General features: G+C 40.0%; 4 protein-coding genes across 4 annotated transcripts; 1 reads left to right on the plus strand and 3 right to left on the minus strand.

Annotated features, from left to right (window-relative positions):
* The first annotated feature begins 1,528 nt into the window (after positions 1-1,528).
* LOC129588344 (uncharacterized) lies at positions 1,529-3,659 on the plus strand. The gene is made up of 3 exons (XM_055482526.1): positions 1,529-2,754; positions 3,048-3,209; positions 3,275-3,659. The coding sequence occupies exons 1-3, from the start codon at positions 1,669-1,671 to the stop codon at positions 3,329-3,331; spliced, it is 1,305 nt and encodes a 434-aa protein (XP_055338501.1). The 5' UTR covers positions 1,529-1,668; the 3' UTR covers positions 3,332-3,659.
* Positions 3,158-7,564, minus strand: LOC129588321 (solute carrier organic anion transporter family member 74D-like). Its single transcript, XM_055482489.1, has 12 exons — positions 7,035-7,564; positions 6,270-6,704; positions 6,077-6,151; positions 5,879-5,965; positions 5,629-5,729; positions 5,335-5,509; positions 5,149-5,238; positions 4,993-5,067; positions 4,550-4,908; positions 4,221-4,462; positions 3,747-3,990; positions 3,158-3,673 (listed from the first exon to the last, which is right to left on the minus strand). The coding sequence occupies exons 1-12, from the start codon at positions 7,225-7,227 to the stop codon at positions 3,530-3,532; spliced, it is 2,220 nt and encodes a 739-aa protein (XP_055338464.1). The 5' UTR covers positions 7,228-7,564; the 3' UTR covers positions 3,158-3,529.
* An 876-nt stretch (positions 7,565-8,440) lies between these two features.
* On the minus strand, positions 8,441-13,545 carry LOC129588327 (solute carrier organic anion transporter family member 5A1-like). Its single transcript, XM_055482503.1, has 12 exons — positions 12,780-13,545; positions 11,979-12,407; positions 11,792-11,866; positions 11,646-11,732; positions 11,411-11,514; positions 11,034-11,226; positions 10,883-10,972; positions 10,469-10,543; positions 9,897-10,249; positions 9,402-9,634; positions 9,011-9,254; positions 8,441-8,830 (listed from the first exon to the last, which is right to left on the minus strand). Exons 1-12 carry the CDS (start codon positions 12,955-12,957, stop codon positions 8,711-8,713), a joined length of 2,181 nt encoding a protein of 726 aa, XP_055338478.1. The 5' UTR covers positions 12,958-13,545; the 3' UTR covers positions 8,441-8,710.
* A 1,858-nt stretch (positions 13,546-15,403) lies between these two features.
* LOC129588334 (solute carrier organic anion transporter family member 74D-like) lies at positions 15,404-22,409 on the minus strand. Its single transcript, XM_055482515.1, has 11 exons — positions 21,985-22,409; positions 21,086-21,571; positions 20,335-20,421; positions 19,974-20,074; positions 18,772-18,886; positions 18,262-18,351; positions 17,998-18,072; positions 16,815-17,182; positions 16,497-16,699; positions 16,098-16,341; positions 15,404-15,977 (listed from the first exon to the last, which is right to left on the minus strand). Exons 1-11 carry the CDS (start codon positions 22,145-22,147, stop codon positions 15,759-15,761), a joined length of 2,151 nt encoding a protein of 716 aa, XP_055338490.1. The 5' UTR covers positions 22,148-22,409; the 3' UTR covers positions 15,404-15,758.
* Positions 22,410-23,112: the final 703 nt, after the last annotated feature.

Genomic DNA, 23,112 nt, shown 5'->3' on the forward strand with positions numbered 1-23,112 from the left:
CATCCCGATTACTTCCATTGTTTTGGATGATTAGAAACCTATAATATACAAAGTATATACCGTAAGTCCATTAAACAGCGCGCTACAAATGCGAAAATACTGGGAGAATAAAAGGAAGAATTTACTGTAAACACCTGTCAAGTTTGCTGGAAGCAAAGCAAACTAACACCTTGTCTTCTACGGAAATAGCAAACAAACCACGTGCAGAAGATAGAAACATTTCTGGAACTTCAGTTTATTCATAAAGGCGTAAAGGAATATTATCAAAACAATATTCTGGAACTTCGACACATGTTTTCCGATGATTTTGAAAACGTCCGGACAATCCAGGATGATGAATTTGAAGTTAAGTACTCGTACTTATCAGGTATTCGTATCCGTCAACATGCAACGTATTTCTTGTGATAACGTAACTGAGTCCACCAGGCGCATACCGGGTGGGAGTTCCATACAAGAAATTGCGTTCTACTGGATAAACTTTCCATTAATTTTAATAATATTAGTCGGTCTTGTTGTTTTGTTACTTACGTACTCTGTACATATCTGCAATAAGTTTCTGAAAGCTGAAATGAACACCTTGAAAATACTAATTCAGTCTCATACTTATTTTTAATTTAATTAATAAAAATACTGAGTTTCTGCAGCTTGGAATAGGTGCATGGTATTCGAAAACATTACTTTAAGCTTGCCTAAGCCACAGTGATTACACAACTTTTCTGATTAAAAAGGTCACTCTGTAGGCGGCATGCAAAACAATATTTAAATGCGCAAAATGGATATATCGCAAATCCACTTGGCAGTGGCGAAAGAAGCGTCCTGCATTAGCATAACCATGTATAAAGGTTATCGTGTATAATTTTTAAAAATCGCGATCTTAATACGCGTCGTACTGACATACGGTGAATAATTTTAGATCGGACGGTAACTTCGCTACCATTACTGCGCACTCTCAGTTTAATAGTTGTGTCGCACTTCGCCAGAAAATTCCAGATCGACACCGGGATACTTCGCAGTTCGTATAGCTATAGTATCCCGGTTCCCACCTGTACTGGATATAATTGTGCTTCTACCGCTATTCATGCAACATAAGGATACATCATCATACTCGTATAATACGAGTAATAGCAGACTTAACAACTCAATGTGTATCACTAGAGTTCTCAATCACGCAGCGCTTGCTTATAAGTTTGCCGCCTGCTTGTATTGGAGTTTGGGGTAACAGCCTTTTGCTGATTGTGAGTTACTTATGATCGTAAAATTCCAGCAGAAATTTCAGTATTTGCCTTCGATCTGCGATAGAGTACATTTACCTGTACAATAATTATAACTTCATAGGTCGACCTGCAGTGCAAAGATTACTGCCGACGATGAGACTGCAGCTATGTTTACCGGCATTTCGACTGGTCAAACATAATTAGAGATAACATGTGTTTTACAAACTAGATTACATTGTTCACGTTAAAAGGGTAAAGACCGCTAAAAACTACTGTTCTCCATAATTATATGCATTGCACACAGAATATGCTTATTTAGTATGCGAAAAGGTAAAGGGTCTTTGTGTTTGGATTGCGAATCCATCACCCTAAATTTGATCGGAACAATATACTTACGTACATGCTCTAAACGGAAATTGCCTGTACTCGTACACAAATTTAAACAATTCTGAAAATGAGTTACGATGTGATTTCGCGGAGCGATGGATCTTTGGTCGCTACGTCCACTTCGCAGCCACACCGCAATTCGTTGTATAAACAATTTAAGCGTTATTCCATTTGGTTAACACTGGCCGGACTGTATCCGTGGTCTGCCACGGGTGGCAGCCCACAGACCGCCACAACTCTGTGCTCCAAAATAAGAAGTGCTGTATCGTGGATTCCTGCCGCTACACTGTTCATCTTGATGATTTTAGCCGCATTGGATCGTCTGACGATTATGTTAATCCATCGATTCGACTGGGAAAACCCAACCGGTTTAGCCGCGGAATTACGCTTAGCCACCATGGTCTGTTTTCGGTCATCCGTGGCTGTGCTGATTCCGTTAGCGTGCCACAAAACACGAAAACTCGACAAAGTGTTTCGATTGCTGTCGCTGTTATGTAAAGACGTCTTTGTCGAACAGCCATGGAAAAATCGTCTGATGGTGGTGACATCAATGTTAGCCATATTAACGGTATTTTTTGCGGGGTACTTTCTATCGAGCGGGGTTTTTGTCCTCGTTCACGTAATCACTGATCCCCGTGGTATTTCAAATTCAACGCCGACATACTACTGGAGCACCGAAGCAGCATACTCTTTCTTTTTATTGTTTGCGCGAGTTTCGGCGATGCATATAAGACTAATATTCTTCATAATGGTCATTTTGCTGACATCCACAGCGGGACTGCAGTTTTCCATCTACTACACCCGATTGAAAAGAGCATTTCGTGCAAGAAGTTGCCTGTACGCAAGTGAACAAAGTGACCAAAAGGAAGTTGAAATACGACTGATTTTGTCCAATCATTTTACGCTCTCGACAGCGGTCGCCAAAGCCGATAAAATTTTATCGCCGTTACTTTTGGTCACCGTGCCGTTTGACTTGGCTATGACCGTTTTTATTTTTGCCCATTTGTTCAATGGCTCGGACGCTGCGGACATTCTAGCCTACAATACAATCAGATCATCACTGTTATCTAATCTTGTTTGCGGCTTTGACCTCGTGTGGATGGTTATTGTTCTCTTTGGCCCAATTGTGACTTCTGCCTATTTGAAGCAACAGGTAAACAACACAAACATTACGACATCAAGTAAAAACACCACCAACTAACAATTGTAAGAAAATCCATGTTTGCGCGCACTGGTCGAACGGAGCGAACAGAGTGCCCTGTCACCGTTGACTCATTGAACTTACCAACCTTCATAAATCGGAGTAATGAAGTACCTATCATATATCCATAATAATGTTTCCATAACTTTTACATACAGAGCTCTACGTACTACGTAGTCTACCCATACTGCGCTCATGCTGCGCTCCGGTCGACAAAAATTGACCTTTATGAACATCTGTTTCAGGCTGAAAAAGCGGTGAAAGAAATATCGTTTTTTATTGGCTGTGAAGACACCGAAAGCAAATTTAAAAGAATGCTGAAAAAGAGGGCAAACTTAATAAAAGACTTCCCGCCAGCTCTTACTTTATGGAGCATTGCTGTTTTGGACAAAAATATTTTCTTAGTGGTATGCCGTCCGCCTTCAGATACTGGCAACTGAATAAGTCTGAGACACTTTGAAATATTTTGCAGGTTCTTGGCGTTCTTGGGACTTACCTTTTCATCATTCTGGAAGTGTCTCAATGGTGACAGCAGTTCGTAATCGGTCGTCTTGGACCCTTTTTGACAGTATTGTTTGTTACGGTTTTCTGTATGCCCTGCATCATGCTGTATTCATTTTACACCCACTTGCTGGTTGATTTAGTCAGAAAAAACAAAAAAGACACAGCCGTGTGCAGTATTTGATGTTTTACCATCGTCTATTAAATTTACACGAATTTATCATTTTCATTGTACACTTGTTGTTGTTGTATTTCCATCCTGATCGATGCGAATGCTTCTGTTGGCTGTTTTGGTCTGCGTGCTGCTGATGTTGTTATCCGTTTTATTACTCGAGCGATCAGAAGCGTACTTCCACACTTTCCATGCAACCTGTTGAATGTGCAGAATTACATAACGATTTAAATTTCAAGATGTTTTAGTATTATAACTCTCTTTCACTTACCATGCTATCTAAGACCACCGTCAAGAATTTTAAACAACCAGCTGCCAAGAAGAATTTCCACCGAAATTGATCCGTGTCATACAATAGACACGCTCCTTTGTTGCCACAGGCCGTGGTCTGCCACAAGCTGCACGTGGAATCCACTATGGCGCCAACGAATATGGGAGACGGGAGTAGTCCAAAAGCCGCGACGGTTAGCGAGGTTACCCCGGCGCATAAATTCTTGAGATCCAAATCTACAACTCTGAAACAAATTGCTGCATTGTGGAGAAGAGCACGCAAAATACCATGTTTTAATCGTTCGAAACATTCGATCAGCTACTCTACAGAAAGTCAAAAGGTCACTTGTTTACTGTCAAGCGCACATTAAAGCGATGAAGTGTGATTACTGTGATGTGACTGGCATGCAGCTTTACCAGACTATGAGACTATGTATAAACGTTACGTAATCACCATGAGTATCCTGTGTATTACCGGAATTGTAGAATAACTTGTCCAGGCATGGCAATGCCGTAGCAAAATACTGATATAACCAGAAGTGCGGTAAGCCCGTTCATTTGTTTCTGGCAGTTTTTGCTGCATAGGCCATCCTTAAGTTCCGACAAAGGTGACACATTAGAATGGTTAACAACATTCTGATGCGTAGTCGAATCGGGGCCTTGTCCGTGATTGAGATTGAACGCATTCAGACACTTGCAATTTCGATACCGCATTTTCTAAAATTTTGACCACATTGAAACGGCTGCATCCACACTGAATATAGCCGTACATATAAGTAATGCTGAAGTCAAGACATTCCGAACCTTTTCTATTGGACTGAGTGTGCCGTTTTCACGACATCCAGCGAAACACGGCGAATAGAAGCTGACCCCACTGGACGGATGACACACAGGACTAAACTGTCGAATATCACAGTTGCACTCGTTATTCGCCGGGCATGTTAGCTGGAAGTCTCCGTCATATATATTTTTAGTAACGCTATCCCCAGTATAAATTTCCATTGGTGCACACTGGATTCCGATGGCAACAAATAATCCAATTGACAGAATCAAATTAGGAATGACGAGAGATAGGGCAACATGTCGCGGCAGAAAGCTGAAGCGCTTCGTTAGAGCGCTGCCAGCCAATATTCCACAGCTGACTGCTATGACAATGGGCAGACCTGCAAATTGAATCAAAACGTTCTTTGTCGCAACGTATGTTACGGAGTTCTCGAACCACTCTTTTAGAGACAGAATAAGCGCACCTCCATTTAATGCTGCCTGCGACTGTGTAGCATTAAACTGTTGAGCAAAATATTTTGGGATGTAATGCAGAAATCCTACAACAAACATGGTCGTCAAAGGTCACATACAAAAAATTAATTTGCAACTTTTTGCAATCGTATACGCTTTCGTTTCACCTCCAATGATCATTCCATCGATAAACATACTGCTTGTTCTGCACACGAAGGCCAAGTTTGAAACCAACCGCCGGAGATCCGCTAGTAACTCTTTAAGGAAACAGGTTGCACAAGTTATTCAAGTGTTACAGGAAATAAACGCTTATTTTATAATGAAATTTCAAATTTGGCGCGAAATTTTTGTACTTTTCCACGAGCTTAGAGCAAACACCGGTGTTGCGCCGTTATCAGCTTTATATAAGTTTCCATTATGCTCGACAGCTTCGACGTTGGCGATTTCCCAGAGTGTTATGTTCTCTGTCTTCGAGCGCTTCAGCGAGCGCCTTCTTCTCTTGGTGGTACTAATGGTCTTTGGGAAGATCTGGATGGGCGAATAATAATGATTTAGGTATGAATGCCGCAAGACGATCGTATCCAGTATATATCCACAATCAACATAAACAGTTTAATGATATTCGTATGGAAAAGACAAAATAATACCGCAATGAGTATTCCAGGGATAATGAGAGCAACTGCAGCAACGATAAAGCCGATATACCAAGCGGAAATCCACCGGGGATCAGCCGGACTGAAATGTGGCTCTGAAAGTTATACCCAAAAATACTGCAGGCAAAATACTGCAGGTGTTTATGACTTGACCTTTCAGTTTTTTCAAGGCGGTTACGGCAATGGTGTTTATATCTTTTTATAAACTCTTTTGATATTTTTTTGCGGCTTGAGTAATTCTTACTTGTAAAATCGTAATAAATGGTGGTACAAATGGATCCAATGCCGTAACCAGTCGCTGGTCCGATCAGTTTCCCAAACAATGCGATTCCTGCACAAGTAAATCCTTTGATAAAGCTGCACATCTTTTCGTCCAGTTTTAGCGAACACCATGCAATATATCGAGCGCTAAGCATAAGATTCTCAAACACTGTGAGCGTACCGTAATAAACAGGCAGATCTGCTGCAGGAATATTATCATCCAGGTAGGGAAAGCCCAAAATCATTGGAGTTGCACCTGACGTGTAGAAAAGGACCCGTAATCACTCTAATCAGTCTAATGTACTCTTAATCTATTATAAGACTGTTTAAAAAAACGATATCCAGGGAAGTGTATGGTAAATACTCAACCCTACTTCCGAAACCGATTAAAACATGGGAAAGGGCAAGCACTGCCACCGGTCCGATAGCTTCGTCGTTACTGGAATGACCGCATTGAGAATTCAACAGCGCTGCAACTGACGTCATTGCACTTGCGGGCTGTGCGGTTACATTGCCGGACTGGGATAAAGGATTACATAGTTTGTGCGGCTGGTTTATGGATAAATGAGGTACTCTGGGAAAAATTATTTCAACCGCGGCAAAGAGAAAAAATGACAATCCCATGGTGACCGTGCCCAGTGCGATCCAGCGCGGACGATGCCGGTTACCGAAGAAATGCGCCACAAAGACCGCAATTGCCAAATGACCAATCTCTGTAGCAGCAAGTATATATCCGATTTCCTTGGTGCTTAATCCAAAACGGCGCTCCACTGATATTATTACGGAATTCGTGTAGCTGAGTGACATGCCTGTACGCAAGACAATATTAATAATTTTATCGTGGTGCAAAAAAAAACGCCAGAGATAAACGTATAAAAAACATCAAACCATTCTACATCGTAATTTTCAGAAATTATTTAATTATAAAGCGACTTTGAGCAGTTTGAAGAAAAGTTCAGACAGGCATAGACAAAAAGTTCAGACGTGCATAAGCATTCATAGATCAGATAATCATTGAGGGCGTTGTCGTAGCTGTCGGAGCTCTGATTCTTGCACAAGCGTCATTTTTTATTTTGGTTATTTATACTTGTTGAAGAAAACTCGAAAAAACCTTTGTAAATTTATGAGTTTCTGCTTACCATACGAAAACAAGATGGCCGCAAATACAACCGTAAATCCCACTTGCGCATTTTTTCCGCTTCTTAATTTTTCCATTGTACTCGGACAGCAAGCTGAGAGAGCGATACCGTTGAATGGGAGTTGTCCAAGAGATGTTTTGCGCGTATCTACCGATACACTGGATTCTGTCAATGTTGATAGATTTCTTTCCATGATTTCCGACTTTATTATTATAACAATTGCGCCTTTGTTTTGCAACAGAAAGGTGATAGCTATGCACTATATGTGTGGCGCCGCTAATGCAAAATTGTCATTGACAAAAAGGAAAGAGGCCGACGAAATACAATGTCTGATGTACAATACACTGACACATCATACATTCTCGACAAAGTACAGGTGACTAGGGTAAAAATCTGAGTTAAAAATGAAGACAAAACAGTGCAACGAAAACGATACAAAAACCGGCCACATTTATTTCAATTGTTATTCTAATTGTAATATAACAGTTCCATCACGATCGATCCAAGTAATCTCTTTCAAAAAAATGCAAGACCCGGCGGGCGGTAATAAAGTCTGGCCAGATTGTATTATACTCGCACGCATGCCAAAACAAACCAAGAACTGGAAGGTGATCATGTTAGTCTGTTTACAGTAGCCCAAGTTGGTTAGTTCCATCATGAACCTTGACAGATTCTAGTGCCTTGTGGCGGTACTTCATGTACCGTACTTTTATGATTTCCACATCTTCGTGTTTTGATTACTCAGGTGTCGATATACAGTCGCATAAAGTTGAAAGCATTCTAGTCTTCGCTGGCGGTTCACATGTTACCCCTGGAAGCTAGGGCATAGGAACACATAATATTATTATTGTATCCTACGTACGTAGTATGTACGAACGCTGCGCACATGTGTCCCAGTGCATGACAGACTATAAGACATTGTGCATGCCGATAAATTTAAAATATAACAAGAAGACGGAAGTGCCAATTTTGTCCGATACATCTTTAATTTAGAAATAGCCCACCGGCTACTGTAAAGTCTGTGCGAAAAATCTGCGTCGGCAAGCAATGGACCTCCGGCACAATAGGGCTGTATAACCTCCGGCACGGTTCTTCATACAATGCCGGGCGGTCAGTTAACCGACATGCAGTGATAGTGGAAGTTACTGTATTCAGTTCCTTAAAGCAGATTATCATATCAATCATATGAATCATATTGGAAGCATCACAATCAGTTTCATCAACCATATTAATTACGTACACAGAATGAACTTATCAAATGTGCAGCATACTAGCTATTGCTCATCGCCCATTAGCCACAAGCATACGGTATGCTTATGGGCCATAAGTTATGGCGAATGGACAATCAGCCCTATAACGGCAAATCAAAAAAAAATGGCTAAGCGCTAATATCTGACGAATTGCATTCGTTAAGTTTATTTCAGACAGTAGCTCAGTCAACAGTAATGAAAAACGATTTTGGAATCAAAATTATTTATGAGCTGCATTTAAAGCAATGCAGACTTCTGCAAATCGCGCGATGATTTATATTACATTTATAAAATACACTCTCTAGTCTAATTTTACAACTAGCTATCCCCATATAAAATTAAGATAATATCATCTCTTTAGGTAAGAAATCGCAGAATGCATGATGCGTACCTATGTCATATTTTACAAGTTTAACCAAGAAGTGCTTATTTTAAATCTTCCTTCTCTAAGGAGCGTCGATGAACATCTTGAGTAATCCTTTCCGTTACTTTGGCAATCTCAGTGTCAGAACGTTCAAATTCTAGATCCCATACCTTCCACGCCACCTAAAAATTTTCAAAGATCACGGGTGACAATAATTTGGCGCGTAAATGGTATGTATTGGATTTGCTGTCTGTATATGTACATTTTAATAATAACTTAATTTAGGATTTTATTTGTCCGTATTCTATGAATGCAATAATTACAGATACTTCTACAGTAATTGCGCAACAGGTGTAACTTACTATGCTGTCAAGGATAACTGTAATTAATTTTAGAAATCCACCAGTCAAAAAGAACTTCCATCGAAACTGATCTGTGTCGTAAAATACGCATGCTCCTTGGCCTCCGCATTCAGTTGTCTTCCAAAGCCGACAGGTGGAATCTACTATTGCACCCACAAAGATCGGAGCGGGAAGCAGTCCGAATGCTGCTACTAATAACGATGTCACGCCGGCGCAGAGATTTTTCAAGTCCACATCCACAACTCTACATACAAAAAAGTTATCGTTGATTGTTCCGGTTGCAGTGTGACCAGTTTGCGCACCTAACTATTTACTCGCGAAAACACATATCTCAGAGTCGGCTACTTTAATATGCAAATACTCCAGGTAGTACAACTTATGCCGTACTTACCGGAACTGTATCATAATCTGCCCAGGCATGGGCATTCCTTCGAAGAACACGGCTATGAACAGGAGCACGGTGAGACCAATCAGCTGAGCATTGCAGTTTTTCATACACATCCCTGGCATGACATCGGGGATTTTCGTACTTGCAGATGGACTGATTGGTGGTAAGTTCTGCGAAGCTTTGGACAAGGCAATATAATCGATTTTGGCACAACCACAGTTCGCATAGGATTTTGTCTAAACGAAGGTCACATCTGTTAGCAAACAATTAACTGGTTTATGGTTTATAAATTATTAGAATTATTATTATTAAATTATTAGAAAAATGGTTTATAAATTATCCTAGCGTAATCTGTAACAAGACTGTGATGGACAATGCAGCCATTTTTTGTGCTATCACTGCAACACTGCTAAATGTTTGCACTTAAGTAGTGCTTTAGTCTAACATTTATTAAGAAAAGGCATGAATCATAAGCTGCCATCATAAAGAAATACGAACCTTATTGTTAGGCGGCCCCATGCATCCAGCGAAACATGGCGAGAAGAACATTGTTGCTGTTTGCGGTTCGCAAAGGACATTGAAATCCATCTTGCTGCAGCCGCAGTCCCGGCTAGCTGCACAAGCATTCACATCAAAATCTCCATGTCCGTTGCGGAATTCTTCGATTGAAGGGAGACCATACATCTCTCCGATTCCACAGCCGATGCCGATAGAAATAAATAGCCCAATGCACAAAATCATGGAAGGTACGACCAAGGACAACGCTACGGTGCGCGGACGCAGCGTAAACTTTTTGATGATGATACTTCCCAGTATAATTCCGGAAATGACAGCGATAACGAGAACTAATCCTAAATTGGTTACAAAAACATTTTACTACAGTTCCACTTAAGTAGATATTTTATTAATACGAGTAGATGTGGTTGTACGCGTAATTTCTGCAAAAAAATGCGTTAATAAATTTCTTGGTTATCGACCGGCCTTACAATTGTTAGGTAAGTTGTACTCGTATTTCTATACGATGCAAATTAAATAAACACCAGCAAGCAGATCCCAACATAAAGATTTACCTCCAAAAATGGCAGCTCTCGCTTGGGAGATTTGGAATTGTTGGGCGTAATACTTCGGGAAGTAGTTGAAAATGCCTAAATAGAACGCGCGTGAATGGTCACTAAAACCTGGGAGCAAAGTTTTAAGTACCCTGAGGTGGTCTCATTATAAGTTGTATATAGTACATACGAGTACAATGATCATCCACCGGCGGATAACAAACGCATTTATTGTAACTTGACAGTAAACAAAGTGAGTTAACATAATACCTCGGTAAAAAATGTAGCGAATTCAATGCATGTGGTGGCAGCTTATGTGTACACGGCAACTACGTGTGTGGCCAACCAGTAACTAAAAACCCGTACCAGAACCTGCCAGAGTATTACTGGTCGTAGTGTGTAAGCGCAAACATTAATTTTTATGTACAGATCTACCTGCAATGGTCATTCCGTCCACGAACATACTGCTTGTGCGACAGACGAAGGCCACATTAGTAAACAGACGCTTTAAATCAACCAGCAGAACTAAAAAGTAATGCTATTCATTTCAAAGCGTAATAAACTGCCTTGAATATGATAAAATTACCTTTCCACGAATGCAAAGATGTCAGTTGGTGCGCCGGCGGTCGGACGCTTTTCGTCTCTGTCACAGCTGCCCCCGCAACCAGATCGGCGCTGGAATGCGTTGTGGATTTAGACATATCTGAAAGCTCAGCGTTGTCCGATATTTTTTGTTGACTTTTTCTGCGTCCAGATGGGGGAATTTCAGCAGGAAATAGCTAGAAACAGACACTAGGTACAGATTTAAAACGGCATGCCGTTTACCGGGAAGAGATATGTTACAGTACACCCATACGAGAAGCATTAAGTAAAAACACATAACGTGTAAAGTAGAAACCATTCCTGCGTGACTCCTTCCAATTGTCCTTTGTATTCAGTGTCAGAAGCATAACAATTACTCACCCCCATAAGTGCCCCGAAAACGATAAGTCCAATACCGATCACAAAAAAACCGATATACCAAGCCGAAATCCATCTAGGATCATTCGGAGGGAATCTTGGTTTCTCTGTAGAAAACGGCAACTATGCTATTATTGCTACGTATACACGAAATTTGCGCGCTTAATCAACATTATATTTAAAAATTAAATAACTACAATTTCATAAGAATTTATGTGAAAGTTGTACCTGCACTTACGAGAAAAATCATAGTATACAGTTAGGCAAACCGATCCGAGACCGAAACCTATCAACGGTCCTAGAAGCCGTCCGAACAAGGCATAGCCTAATTAAAATCACTGGTGTTACCAGCAGAAATTTTCAGTAGTTTTGCAATGGCGGTACCATAATATAATGGCGTGTTTTTAGCTGCCATATTGTCATCCAAATAGGGTAATCCTAAAACTAATGGTGTTGTACCTAAAGACAAAATTACGAATTATATTTAGATACGGAATAAAATACTTGCACAATATTGTATAACAGCTTCAGCGAGACAATATTAATAAATATTACTTAGTTATTTACGTACTGCCAAACCCGAGTAGAATATGAGCCACACACAGAACCGCGATCGCGCCGGCCGAACTTCCATACGAGTGACCACTGCATGCCGATGTCTCCGTCCCGTTAGAAAATTTTATATTGCTGCTATTCGTGTTTTCTTTGGTGATACCGTTTTCGTCAATCTTTTCACACCAATCGTTTCGCGGTGGTAGCGGATGTCTGGGAAAAAACCACTCCGGGAGAGCGAACAGTATGAGCGCGAATCCCATGAGTATTGTGCCGAAACAGATCCAGCGCGGACGGTGGCGATTGCCGAAAAAGTGGGCCGTGAAAATCGCCATAGCGATATGGCCGAGTTCCGTTGCCGCCAAAATGCCACCCATTTGTTTAGTGTTGAGATCAAAACGCCGTTCAATGGATACCAGGGACGAGTTCGTATAACTCACGGACATTCCTTTAATTAAACGGATAATGTTCACCATATAAGGCAATCAAACTAAACAACACCGCGAAACATTTTCGTGAAAGTACATATTATACCGTACTTGAGCTACGCTTTTTATGGCACGCGCTAGTGCAACACATGATTATCAACTTTTGTTGATACTGATACTGCGCAGCAAAAGAAAAATAAACCTAATTCCAACAGAAGTAAGCTGATCACTGGATTTCGAAAAATACTGATGCATTTAAAATCAAACTAAGCGATGCAAACAACTTTTGTCAGTATTTATCGTTTTATGCGCTGCTTATAATATTTATCTGTACATGCTAAATTGTATTACTGGAGCATGTAAACTTTACTTATAAAATAACATATACTCACCGTAGAAAAGCAAAACGCCGGCGTACACTATGACAAACTGCACACGTAGATTCTGACATCCTTTTAAGCTCAAGTCTGGAATTCGCTGGACTTTTTCTTTCCATTTCTTTGATCGCTTCCTGTCGTGTGGCGCAGCAACGACCTGGTCATCTTCGCGCATAAATGCCGGATTATCCATACTTAAGCCAGGTTTCCGGATAAGTCAAAATGATGCAACAAAATATTCATAGCTTCAGATAATGATCACAACAAAAACTGCATCAGACAAGTACTTCGTATGACGCTTCAACATGATCGGAAACCTGTTGTAAACACCTGCACAGATTTGCCAGCAGTACTGCCAAATTTAGCGCGATGCATTGTGTCTTTTAACGCGACAAGGTGCATAATAGTGAAATTAAGCACAATATTAATATTAGCGTTTACACATAAACACATTCGCTTTCACGAAAAATATCAAGTGTGTGTGTGCACTTCTGTCTTGGTGACGTCTAGCGTGTTTCGCTAGTGCACTCAACAGTTCGTAGCGGCAACCGAAGAACTTTCCGCACAAGGCCGGCATAAGTATGGCAGTAATAAAATGGTAATCCGCTCGTTTCTTTGCATTTCCTGCAAGGTGCGCAGAAGTGACGATTCACATAAAATTTATCATTATTTGACGGACAGCTTAAACAATAAAACGGCACCGGAACAAAACTTATCAATGTTAACACAGTGGTTCTTTAATTTAGTGTACAAAATAAAATGCATCAATCAAATAAGTGGCCTTTGCAATTTGGTTTTTCATATACTGTACAACACGTTTACTTATTGTGGATGTCCAGTAAACTTACTGCCTGCGGTACAACCGGAACAAGCGCTGCAGGCGGTGTACGAATACAACAATACGTACGTGGTCGGTGTTAGCAACACACATCCTCCAGCAACAGCTCACTACCTGACACAGCCGATCGTCGCATTCCGCGAAAAAAATTGCAGTTGTGCAATTGCTAATTTTTATAGATGGAAAACATTGCTACTGTATCCAGCAGTACAAGGTGTTGCAGTTTAACGGATGCAGGTTAAGTAGAGTTTATATCGGTTTTCTTGGAAGACTTTGATACACCCGTGCGGGAATCGTCTTAGAAAACAATATTAAGTGCAAGTACAGAGCATGTGAGTTAACTAAAACGATTAACCTAACTAATAAGACCAATAATGCAAGCAGTTTCCATTACCGTTGATTATTACGTGAACTTTTCAAAAAAATGTGTAAGAAGTTCATGTTCGTATTCACATCTGTCGGGAATCGGAGAATGTCTTTACGGTTTTGTTCGATCCGTTCTCACCAAGGTAAAATTACTTCCACATACATAGCTGCATAACAAAAATAATAACAAATTTCGTTCTCCTGAAGTCAGATGGTTATGATCACGTGACGTATTTATATGTAGTACGTACTCAAAATTTATCCTAGCGAGCGTGCAGTATCATCGAAAGAAGTTCGCTGGCTGTGACAACAACCGAGCGTACGAGAGCTGTTATTGGCCTGATTTTTAAAACCTTTTATTGTACTGCTTTCTTTGTCCGAGACAGTCACGCTCTCGGGAAGAAATCAAGTTTGCTATAAGTAATATTGTGTGGAACAATATTGCCATCACAAAGGAAGCGGTGTCAATTCACTGTTTGCTTCCGGCGAGTACCTTTGGTGAAAAGATTTTACGCTACATTACCTCTTTACGCTTTCGATAAAGCACAGACATAAACTGCAAATTTTTTAATGGCCATAACGTTTTGCTTGTGTGCAGTATGTACGCAGATAAGTCAATGACGAAAGGTAATTTCAGCCCCTGCCCGACACATACTCTACTCGAACATTGCAAACTATTGTACAAAATTTACCATTCCAAAATGGTATAGGTACCATACCATTCCGGATGGTATTCGTAGTACAATTCGGATTCTACGGTATCGCAGGTATTAAAGCGCATCACATACCGCTTTTTAGGCTAAATAAAAGTTTACGTGCATGCCTGGATGGTCGGAAAACACTAAAACAAACACTGTCGTTATGTTTACACAATTGCATTAGAGCTCATTCAGAGACGGTTTGCCGGTGTGCAAGAACTACAGTAGCTGAAATTCTTTTGTTTTCTCTTTCGGATTACTTGTATCTGGTGCTGGCAGTTACTGTTAGTATTCGCATAGAGGCAAAATATCGTTTGATATTATAAAATGCTTATTATTACAATTGAATTATTAAGTTAGCAGCAGATTGGTAACAAAGCATTTTCTGCAATGCGCAATTTTACTAATAATAATAATAAACATTCCATTAAACTCTTAAATAGCTACACCGTACATACGCAGAACGCCGAACCCAGTAACATTTTCAAAATAGGTAGGTAAGATGGATACGATATGTCTCCTCCGGACTTTAAGGTTCGCCACTGTTGCCGACTGTATTTTGTGAAACGCGGCAGTGGGTACCGGTTCGCATTCGTTGCTTCTCACCGTCAGTACTCTGTACTTATCTGTACAACTGTACTGTACTTGAAGCAATACAGAAGTAACGTCATAAGATATCATTTAATTGAGTATTTACAATTTGGCTAACACTGCCATAGAAAGAACGGGTAGCACTTACAGCTAACCAAACCAGGTTTTTCGTTATCTTGATTCAACGTACAGTCTGTACTAGTTTAATACAACAAAAATGGATAACAAAGTTAGAATAACATGATATAGGTAATTAATTACCTCCTGCAAAAATTCGCAGAAAATGTCTATGCCCAAGCAGCAAACAACAATAATATAAAATGAGCAATGACGATCATTGCATCTACCTCGGTATCATTCATCTTCTAGCAATACGTATAGCACATATAAATGTATTACTTTTAGAAGACGATAAACAAATTCCATTCCAACCAATTGACAAGAAACGAAAGACAAAAATTATCACAGTGAGCTTAAAAGGACGCATAGCCTCATCAGCAGTTAGATTCTGCTTTCCACTACTTCATTTCTGTTAATCGCATATTCGAAATGGAGGGAAGGCCCCGGCGATTCCGACATACTCTGAGCAAGATCCGGCTTGGAAGGAGAACTTGTCAGCGACCCAAGGGATGACACGGACGTTGCCGGACTGGATGTTACTGATACTGTTTCTGGCCGGCTGCAGTCCAAAAACTCTACATCCCACATTTTCCAGGTGACCTTTAACGTCATACCGTTAAGTTAATCTCGAACAATCAAAAAGAATCGGCATCAGCGTGCCATTTAATTAAATTTTGGTAAATCGTGGCATTTATTCTAACGCAGATGTAAAATACTCACAATGCTGTCCAGTATTGCACCGACGGCTTTTATGCACGCAGCAGTTAGCAAAAACCGCCATCGAAATTGGTCCGTGTCGTACAGTTGACAAAATTTATGCTCGCCGCAGCTTGTTTTTTCCCACAAACGACAAGTGGAGTCTACAACCGCTCCGACGAAAATCGGAGCTGGTAAATATCCAAAAGCAGATGTAAGAAGAGATATTAAGCCGGTGGACATGGCTTTCAGGTCCGATGAGACCAGTCTGAAAGAATTATTTGCTTATGGTGTAATCTTCATAATGGCAGTGCCGTATTAACAGTTTCTGATTAATCAGTGTATATATCCAGCTGGTATTTGGAGGCACTACAAAAGTTTAAGGACTTCAAGAATGCATCGCTATTAATGTTACGAGCTCACCGATACTGAATCATAATGCTGCCGGATAAAGGAAGTCCCAGGCAGAACATGGCGATGAAAAATGTCACAACGAACACATATACCAGTGGGCAGTGTTTTTCACAAAATCCTCCAACCAAACGGCCGTTTAACATATCGTTTTCGATGTCATCGTAGAACCACATGGAGTTTTCCACACAGGTACAATTGTCGTAATAAACTTTCTGAAATAATTTCTTGTATCGTCAGATTTTACTATACGCTTTAGTGATTCTAATGATAAAAAACTAATAAAACTCTTCACATTTAAGTTTAATAAGGCATGGCAGCTTCTTTTACCTCTCCGACGATCTTTCTGGAACTACATCCGGCATGACACGGAGAGAAGAAGTTGACGCCACTTTTGGTGTCACACACGGGAATAAACTGGCTATCAAGGCAATCACACTGGCTGGATAAATCGCAATATGTGCCATTGAAGTGCACATTGTATCCTTTGTACGAAGAATAGAGTGTCTCGGAGCCGGTTAATCCCAGTACTTCCGTTCGTTCGCAGCCCAGTGCAACATTAACCAGCACCACAACACATAGCAGGAGAGCTGACAACACCAGCATTAAGCAGACATGCCGCGGCTGTAGATGAAATTTTTTTATCCACAATCCCCCCAACACTACACCAAGTGCAATTCCAAATATAGTTGGTACCCCTGTAAATTACAAAAATCTTCATCGTAAATACTATTTGCCTTATGAATCTCGGTAACCATCTGTAAACAGAGTCAGAAAGCGCAAAAGTACTTCTGCAACACAGGGAAAATTTAGAAATTTCCACGGAGTTGTTACAATACAATATCAGATCTTTTATATCGTCGCCAAAATCTACTTGCATGTATGTATTAATATAAATATACTATACTATATAACAGAGCTTTCATTCATACTACGTCAGTATGCAGTCCGTTCGCTGCAGCGTTGCACTGGATCATTATATCATGTCGAACAGCATCATTATATTGTGCACTCTCATTATCTGGTCATAGAGCTGCTCATCAGGCGGCCGCGAAAATTTAGCACAAAACCATTTGCACACATATTAAAAAAATAATATAAATCCATTTACCACCATATAGCGTTAGTCGATGAAATTCATCTCTGCTAAGAGTAATATTTTAACTTAACTTTTGCTGAAAGCCTATTAGTGTTTAAGAAGATAGTCACTAAAACAAAAAGACAAATGCCAGCGAAACCTACTTTATGATTAAAATTCAAGTATATTTTAAAAACCTGCAACCGCCAAAGCTCAGCGGTTATAAATTAACATATTCATAGTTCCCCTTTGAGTTCCTATTGCAAATACGCGTTTTCAGTACTTGATATTTTTTTCAGTAGGGAAGTAAATTTAGTATGTCGACAAATATTTTTTGTGATACGCATATTTGATAATCCTTTCGAACAAGATGAAGTTGAATACTGACAATCCAAATACTTCGTGTTCGAATTAATTTGCTTGGCAGTCACCTACCTCCTGCTAGGCTGGCAACGGAAGGTGTAAGCTGATACTGTTGCGCAATAAACTTGAAGAAAAAGCTTAGGAAACCTGACAACAATCACACAAAACGTGAGCTGATACACCTGCACATAGAAATGATCTGAATACAAAAAGTACATCGAATATGCATCTAACACATGCATGCCAGTGAATACAAATGCAATGCACTTATGCAATACAAATTAGGCTGAAACTAGTTCTGCCAATGGCTATCTTCCGGCTTCAAAGTAGACCGACCTGTTATTATCATTCCATCCAGCACGTTACTAAATGCTCGGCACATAAACGGAATATTGATAACTAGCCGGTGAAGGTCACCGAAAAAATCTAAAAATAAAAAAATTACGTAAGTTACCAATGCGTTTACCATCTGTGAGTACATCGTAAAGATATAGAATTTCATTTTCTTGCTTCCTATAGCAATCCACATCTAATATCGATAATATCAATAGTGTACAGGTACGTACGTAGGTGCTGATCGCGTTCGGCGTATCTGCATTTATACAGAATACGTTTTACAGTATGCGCAAATTATTGGTTTTTACAATATTCTCGCTACGTTTAGTGATTTCGTTGGCAAAACACTACTATCAACTCGATTGCCAAATATATAGTACGCGTTGCGTTACTGCGTATTGTAAAGGAAATCGATGAGCAGGTGAGTACAAAGTGCTGACCCCATGCAGCAATTCAATATGCGGTGCATGAAAACTGATATTACACCAACAACGTATTCATGCGCGTTACATTTCCACGAAGCGTTGGCATCGCAAGCTGTGTGGGAAATTCCTGTTGATGTTGATCCAGTTTCGGCATCCTTAACATCATCACAATCCTTTTGTGATATGCGAGGCGGAAAATACTGCACACAGAAAAAACGTCGATGCAATATTTCAAAAGCACGCAGATGTCATCAATGCAGATGTGAGAGCAGGTGGTGTTATTTCCCACAGATTTAGTTGGCGCTGGATATCTCCCTGCCCTTTCTTTAAATACGTTTACAAAAAATTCATCGGCAAATAATTTTTAAGTCAGGATTCTATGGATTTTGTACTTACAAATCCTACCGATAAAAACTAATAACTTTTTTTACCGGTTACTACTAAAAACCTAATCGGATACTTTCAGAAACCAATTTATAGCAGTCTTTACTACAGCAGAAAGTGTGCGCAAGCATAACAACACGTGCAGTTTATGCATTTTCATACTAACTGTTTGTGGCGATACACTAGCGCAAAGAAACGCAGTTAATTTATGAATTGGCACTGTATTGTAATCTTCTTAATATGGAAAACTAATTTGGTTGTTGTCCAAAACCTGTGCGTCGGCAGGCTACTTTTTCATAAAAATAAACCGGTTCTGCATGCAGCTTTAATTACAATACACCACTCATTATCAGATAGTAATTATCGGAGTTGCGGTAAGCACGAAGTAGTATTACAGCGGCCAAGGTTATGCCAAGTTGAAATTTCTCTCGCATACGATATTCAAACTTTTGCGCATTGTGCAGACAGTAAGTTGTAATAGTAACTGTTTACACACTACGTCACACCAACTTTTTTGATAGCTTCATTTTAGGTAGCCTGTCAGTACACGGGCCCACGCCCCATTCGCAAGTATGATGGTAGACTTGCATAAGCGTGTAGTAACTTTTTACAATTATACATAGGTTTTCGTGGAAGGCACGTACTGCCAAAAAATCGCCTCAGGAGAATTTATCATAAGCAATCTTCTAAGCTGACTTTTGGATTAGATGGAAGAAGCAAAACTTAACAAACACGTTTTATAATTTGCTACAGCTATAATGAGCCATGCCGGCTAATATCAAGTAAGGCTACTGTATATCACTACCTACAGTACACGCGGTACGTGAAATTATTACTAGCAATTTTGCAGACACTAATGCAGAACGATACATTACAGGACAATGCCTGCATACTTGGACTTACACCGATGAAAAAGGAGAAAATGATCATCGCACCTCCAGTGATCAAAATGCCCAAATACCACGCGGAAATCCATCTAGGATCCGTGGGAGCAAAATTCGGCTCTGTGACAAAAATGCACTTCAAATTCTAGACAATAAATGCGATGCATGCAAGTCAAACACAGAGGGAATTATGCCAAGTGCATCGAGAATACATTTTACGCACGCTGAATTCGTTTGTACAAAGAACAGCCTAGTTATAAATAAATATAATTCTTTTAAAGTAAGTAAAAGATGGAAGACATAACTTTCAAAAACAGATCATATAAAGCAGTAAGCAATGGCAATTTTTTATGACATTATTCTCTTCTACATAGGCGTACTTGATCCATCCAGAAAGATGCTGTTGCATATGGCTCCCAGTCCGAAGCCAAGCATCGGTCCAAATATCCTTCCGAAAAACGAGATAGCTACAGCAAAACCATCCATCAAGTATATTAATTATAACTTTGTCGCTCTAGTCATGTTCAATATTAAGCATCGTTCTTGTCAACGAACAAACATTATAAGTGGATGCTAGCATGAGAAATGTAAGTTTTTTACACATTGGGCTATATTACATACTAATGAATCGGAGCATCGTACTCGACACAGACAAACAGACAACAGCCTTGTCTTGAATGGAATACAAAGTACTGCACATAACCGTTACAAATGACAGGAAACAAACCGCAACAAAACGGGAATTTTAGACACTGTAAACATACTTGCTCGATTGCGTATTGTAGCCTTCAAAATTAACAAAAATATCAAGTGCAGAATAGTTGTAAGTTTGTAACCACTTGCTTTTCAATTGCATAAAATATCCCCGCTTCGCCTTGCGGAACTGTGGTGTACAATAATCAGGAAATTTTTAAAAAATCTTGATTTAAAGCACTTTCATATGTAATTCGATCTCATCTACAATTCCATGAAATTCTGATAATAATAAATGTCACTGAAATAGATTTAGAATATTTATGGGAAAGTATTCCGGCACGATTCCGGCAAAAAAACGGAAGAGTGTCGGCATACCGCATACGATGCGATTATCAAATTTTAAAAGTATACTGTCATAGTTTAAGCTGCATTTACCAAAATAAATGGGAGCATCGTCTGCTGAGACGTTGTCGTGTATAAAAGGTAAGCCAAGAATAATAAGACTTGTTGATGCAGCACCCAGAATAAACTGCGCCACTCCAAAGACCACGACAGCTCCCAGCCGTTCGGTGGCTTCTAGCCGGCACAGTGTTTCGTTATGCGTCACAGGGCTGCTTTGGCCGGGGTCGCACAAGACGTCCTTACTGGTGTCCGCTATCAGGTTGCCAAGAAAGGAATTGGGATCAACGGGGAAAAATATCTCCGGTGCGGCAAAAAGCAGCAGCGCCAACCCACAACAACACCCGCCAATAAATATCCCCCGCGGCCGGTGTCCCTTGCCTCCAAAATGCGCGGTGACCAGTGAAGTCAGGACTATTCCAATGTCGTTAATGGCCAGTATTATGCCCATTGTGGCTGATGAAAAGCCGAAGCGTTTTTCGATGGATGGCAACACGGAAGACATATAGGAATGAGCCATTCCTACAATGTCATAGCGAGCGTCACCAAACCCAATTAATGTTTTTTCCAAAGCTTTTGGACCAAAATATCTATGCTCAGAAATATACCGCTTTTGCTTCTCTACATAATACTACAGAAACGTACTAATTAACATTTGGCTCAATTAAACTTAAATTCTGAGATCGAGCAAGGAATGTTGAATATTTTCCAGTTTAAATAATAATATTCGCCGTATCGTTATTAATAAATCGTATTTTTATCACAAAATATTTTGTGTTCGATCAAATCGAAACTTAACTGCGAATTCGAGTATATTAAAATTTTAACTGCAAAATAATATTACAGGATTATATATTAAAATATGACGGGATATGGTAAATAAAAATAGCGGATAAAAATTATCGTAAATGTGATGAAAGCGGCATGAAACTTACCGTAAACTACCAACAAAGCCGTAAAAAATCCCATAAAACTGTGCATGGTATTCATGGTTCTCAGGTATGGTGCAGTATGACAGCTTGCCGATCCAACGTCGGCACTTGAAGACTGAGCAACCGACTGATCTGTTGCGTTGGCTCTCCTGTTTGTTATCCCCATGATTCCCGCTTATTGATTTTCCCCACAGGAAGTACGTTGATCCACAAACCAGCCGCCAATAATCATAACTCCGTTGGTAGAACGATAAATCTCGAGACTTCTCGCAGCTGTAATTCACGGTGCGCCGAACAAAAGAGCGGTAGCGTGTTTAGACTGAAGTGTATTGTAACAATGTTCCTTGTCTACCGTTTTTGCTCGTTGTTCATTTCCATGCAAACGTTTGTGGCTAAAACAAATGCCGTAAGCTGCATTTTACGCACTTGTCATTGTGAGTCATTCAATGGGAAAAACTGGTCGCACAGCAGCTAGCGCACAAATCGGTGACGCTCGCAGAACCCAAAATAACCGGTTCTATGTAAGATATTTCTTATGCATATTACATGATTCCTACCGGATGTACGACACTTTGCTTATACTGTTAAATTGTGCTGATGTTTGCAAAATTTTTGAGTGCCGGTAGAAACCCCGAATTTCCAGCTACCGCAAATCTTACATGCGGCCCACACACTCGATTACCAAAGTACCGTATGCACCTTTTGCCATCCAGCAAGTGTTCGACCAGTAGGAATTGAACAAAACATGTTTTATCTCATACACAATTACATTGCTTATTGTACCTGATGCACATTTTGATGCAGTCTGCGATAGTGTGTTTAATATTCCAGCTAGAGAAAAGCCGAAGGTTTGTAATGTTATACAGACTCTGTAGTTGGGTAGTTTTAAACATGCATTGCGGTTTAATAATGCAAGTACGTGAAAAAACCCGTTAAGCCATAGCAAAATTCAATTCGCATTTCCGGGACGTGATTTTGCATTATTTAAAATTCATGACACGAGAACAAATCGAAAAAAAATGAAAGTGATACCTATTTTTGCCGTTTAGCCAACGCAAATTACTAACCATAATTTTTATTCAATCGTGGATAGATGAATTTTGGGCTAGCGAATACATTTATCAAAAGATA

Source organism: Paramacrobiotus metropolitanus, unplaced genomic scaffold (assembly GCF_019649055.1).
Source record: "Paramacrobiotus metropolitanus isolate TYO unplaced genomic scaffold, Prichtersi_v1.0 Parri_scaffold0000002, whole genome shotgun sequence".
Taxonomy (NCBI): domain Eukaryota; kingdom Metazoa; phylum Tardigrada; class Eutardigrada; order Parachela; family Macrobiotidae; genus Paramacrobiotus; species Paramacrobiotus metropolitanus.

Bases quoted from the DNA above. Each gene is read 5' to 3' on its own strand.
- LOC129588344 (XM_055482526.1), top strand. From the start codon at position 1,669: ATGAGTTACGATGTGATTTCGCGGAGCGATGGATCTTTGGTCGCTACG. The intron at 2,755-3,047 runs GTAAACAACACA...CATCTGTTTCAG, and splicing joins CTGCCTATTTGAAGCAACAG to GCTGAAAAAGCGGTGAAAGA. The intron at 3,210-3,274 runs GTATGCCGTCCG...AATATTTTGCAG, and splicing joins ACAAAAATATTTTCTTAGTG to GTTCTTGGCGTTCTTGGGAC.
- LOC129588321 (XM_055482489.1), bottom strand. From the start codon at position 7,227: ATGGAAAGAAATCTATCAACATTGACAGAATCCAGTGTATCGGTAGAT. The intron at 6,152-6,269 runs GTAGGGTTGAGT...TCTACACGTCAG, and splicing joins TGTTTTAATCGGTTTCGGAA to GTGCAACTCCAATGATTTTG. The intron at 3,991-4,220 runs GTAATACACAGG...AATTTGTTTCAG, and splicing joins CAAGTTATTCTACAATTCCG to AGTTGTAGATTTGGATCTCA.
- LOC129588327 (XM_055482503.1), bottom strand. From the start codon at position 12,957: ATGGATAATCCGGCATTTATGCGCGAAGATGACCAGGTCGTTGCTGCG. The intron at 11,227-11,410 runs GTGAGTAATTGT...GTCTGTTTCTAG, and splicing joins TTTTCGGGGCACTTATGGGG to CTATTTCCTGCTGAAATTCC. The intron at 9,255-9,401 runs GTAAGTACGGCA...TTTTGTATGTAG, and splicing joins CAGATTATGATACAGTTCCG to AGTTGTGGATGTGGACTTGA.
- LOC129588334 (XM_055482515.1), bottom strand. From the start codon at position 22,147: ATGGGGATAACAAACAGGAGAGCCAACGCAACAGATCAGTCGGTTGCT. The intron at 20,422-21,085 runs GTAAATGCAGCT...GTTTTGCTGTAG, and splicing joins CGATGCTCCCATTTATTTTG to CTATCTCGTTTTTCGGAAGG. The intron at 18,352-18,771 runs GTAACGCGCATG...TTTTATTTTTAG, and splicing joins TGCCAACGCTTCGTGGAAAT to ATTTTTTCGGTGACCTTCAC.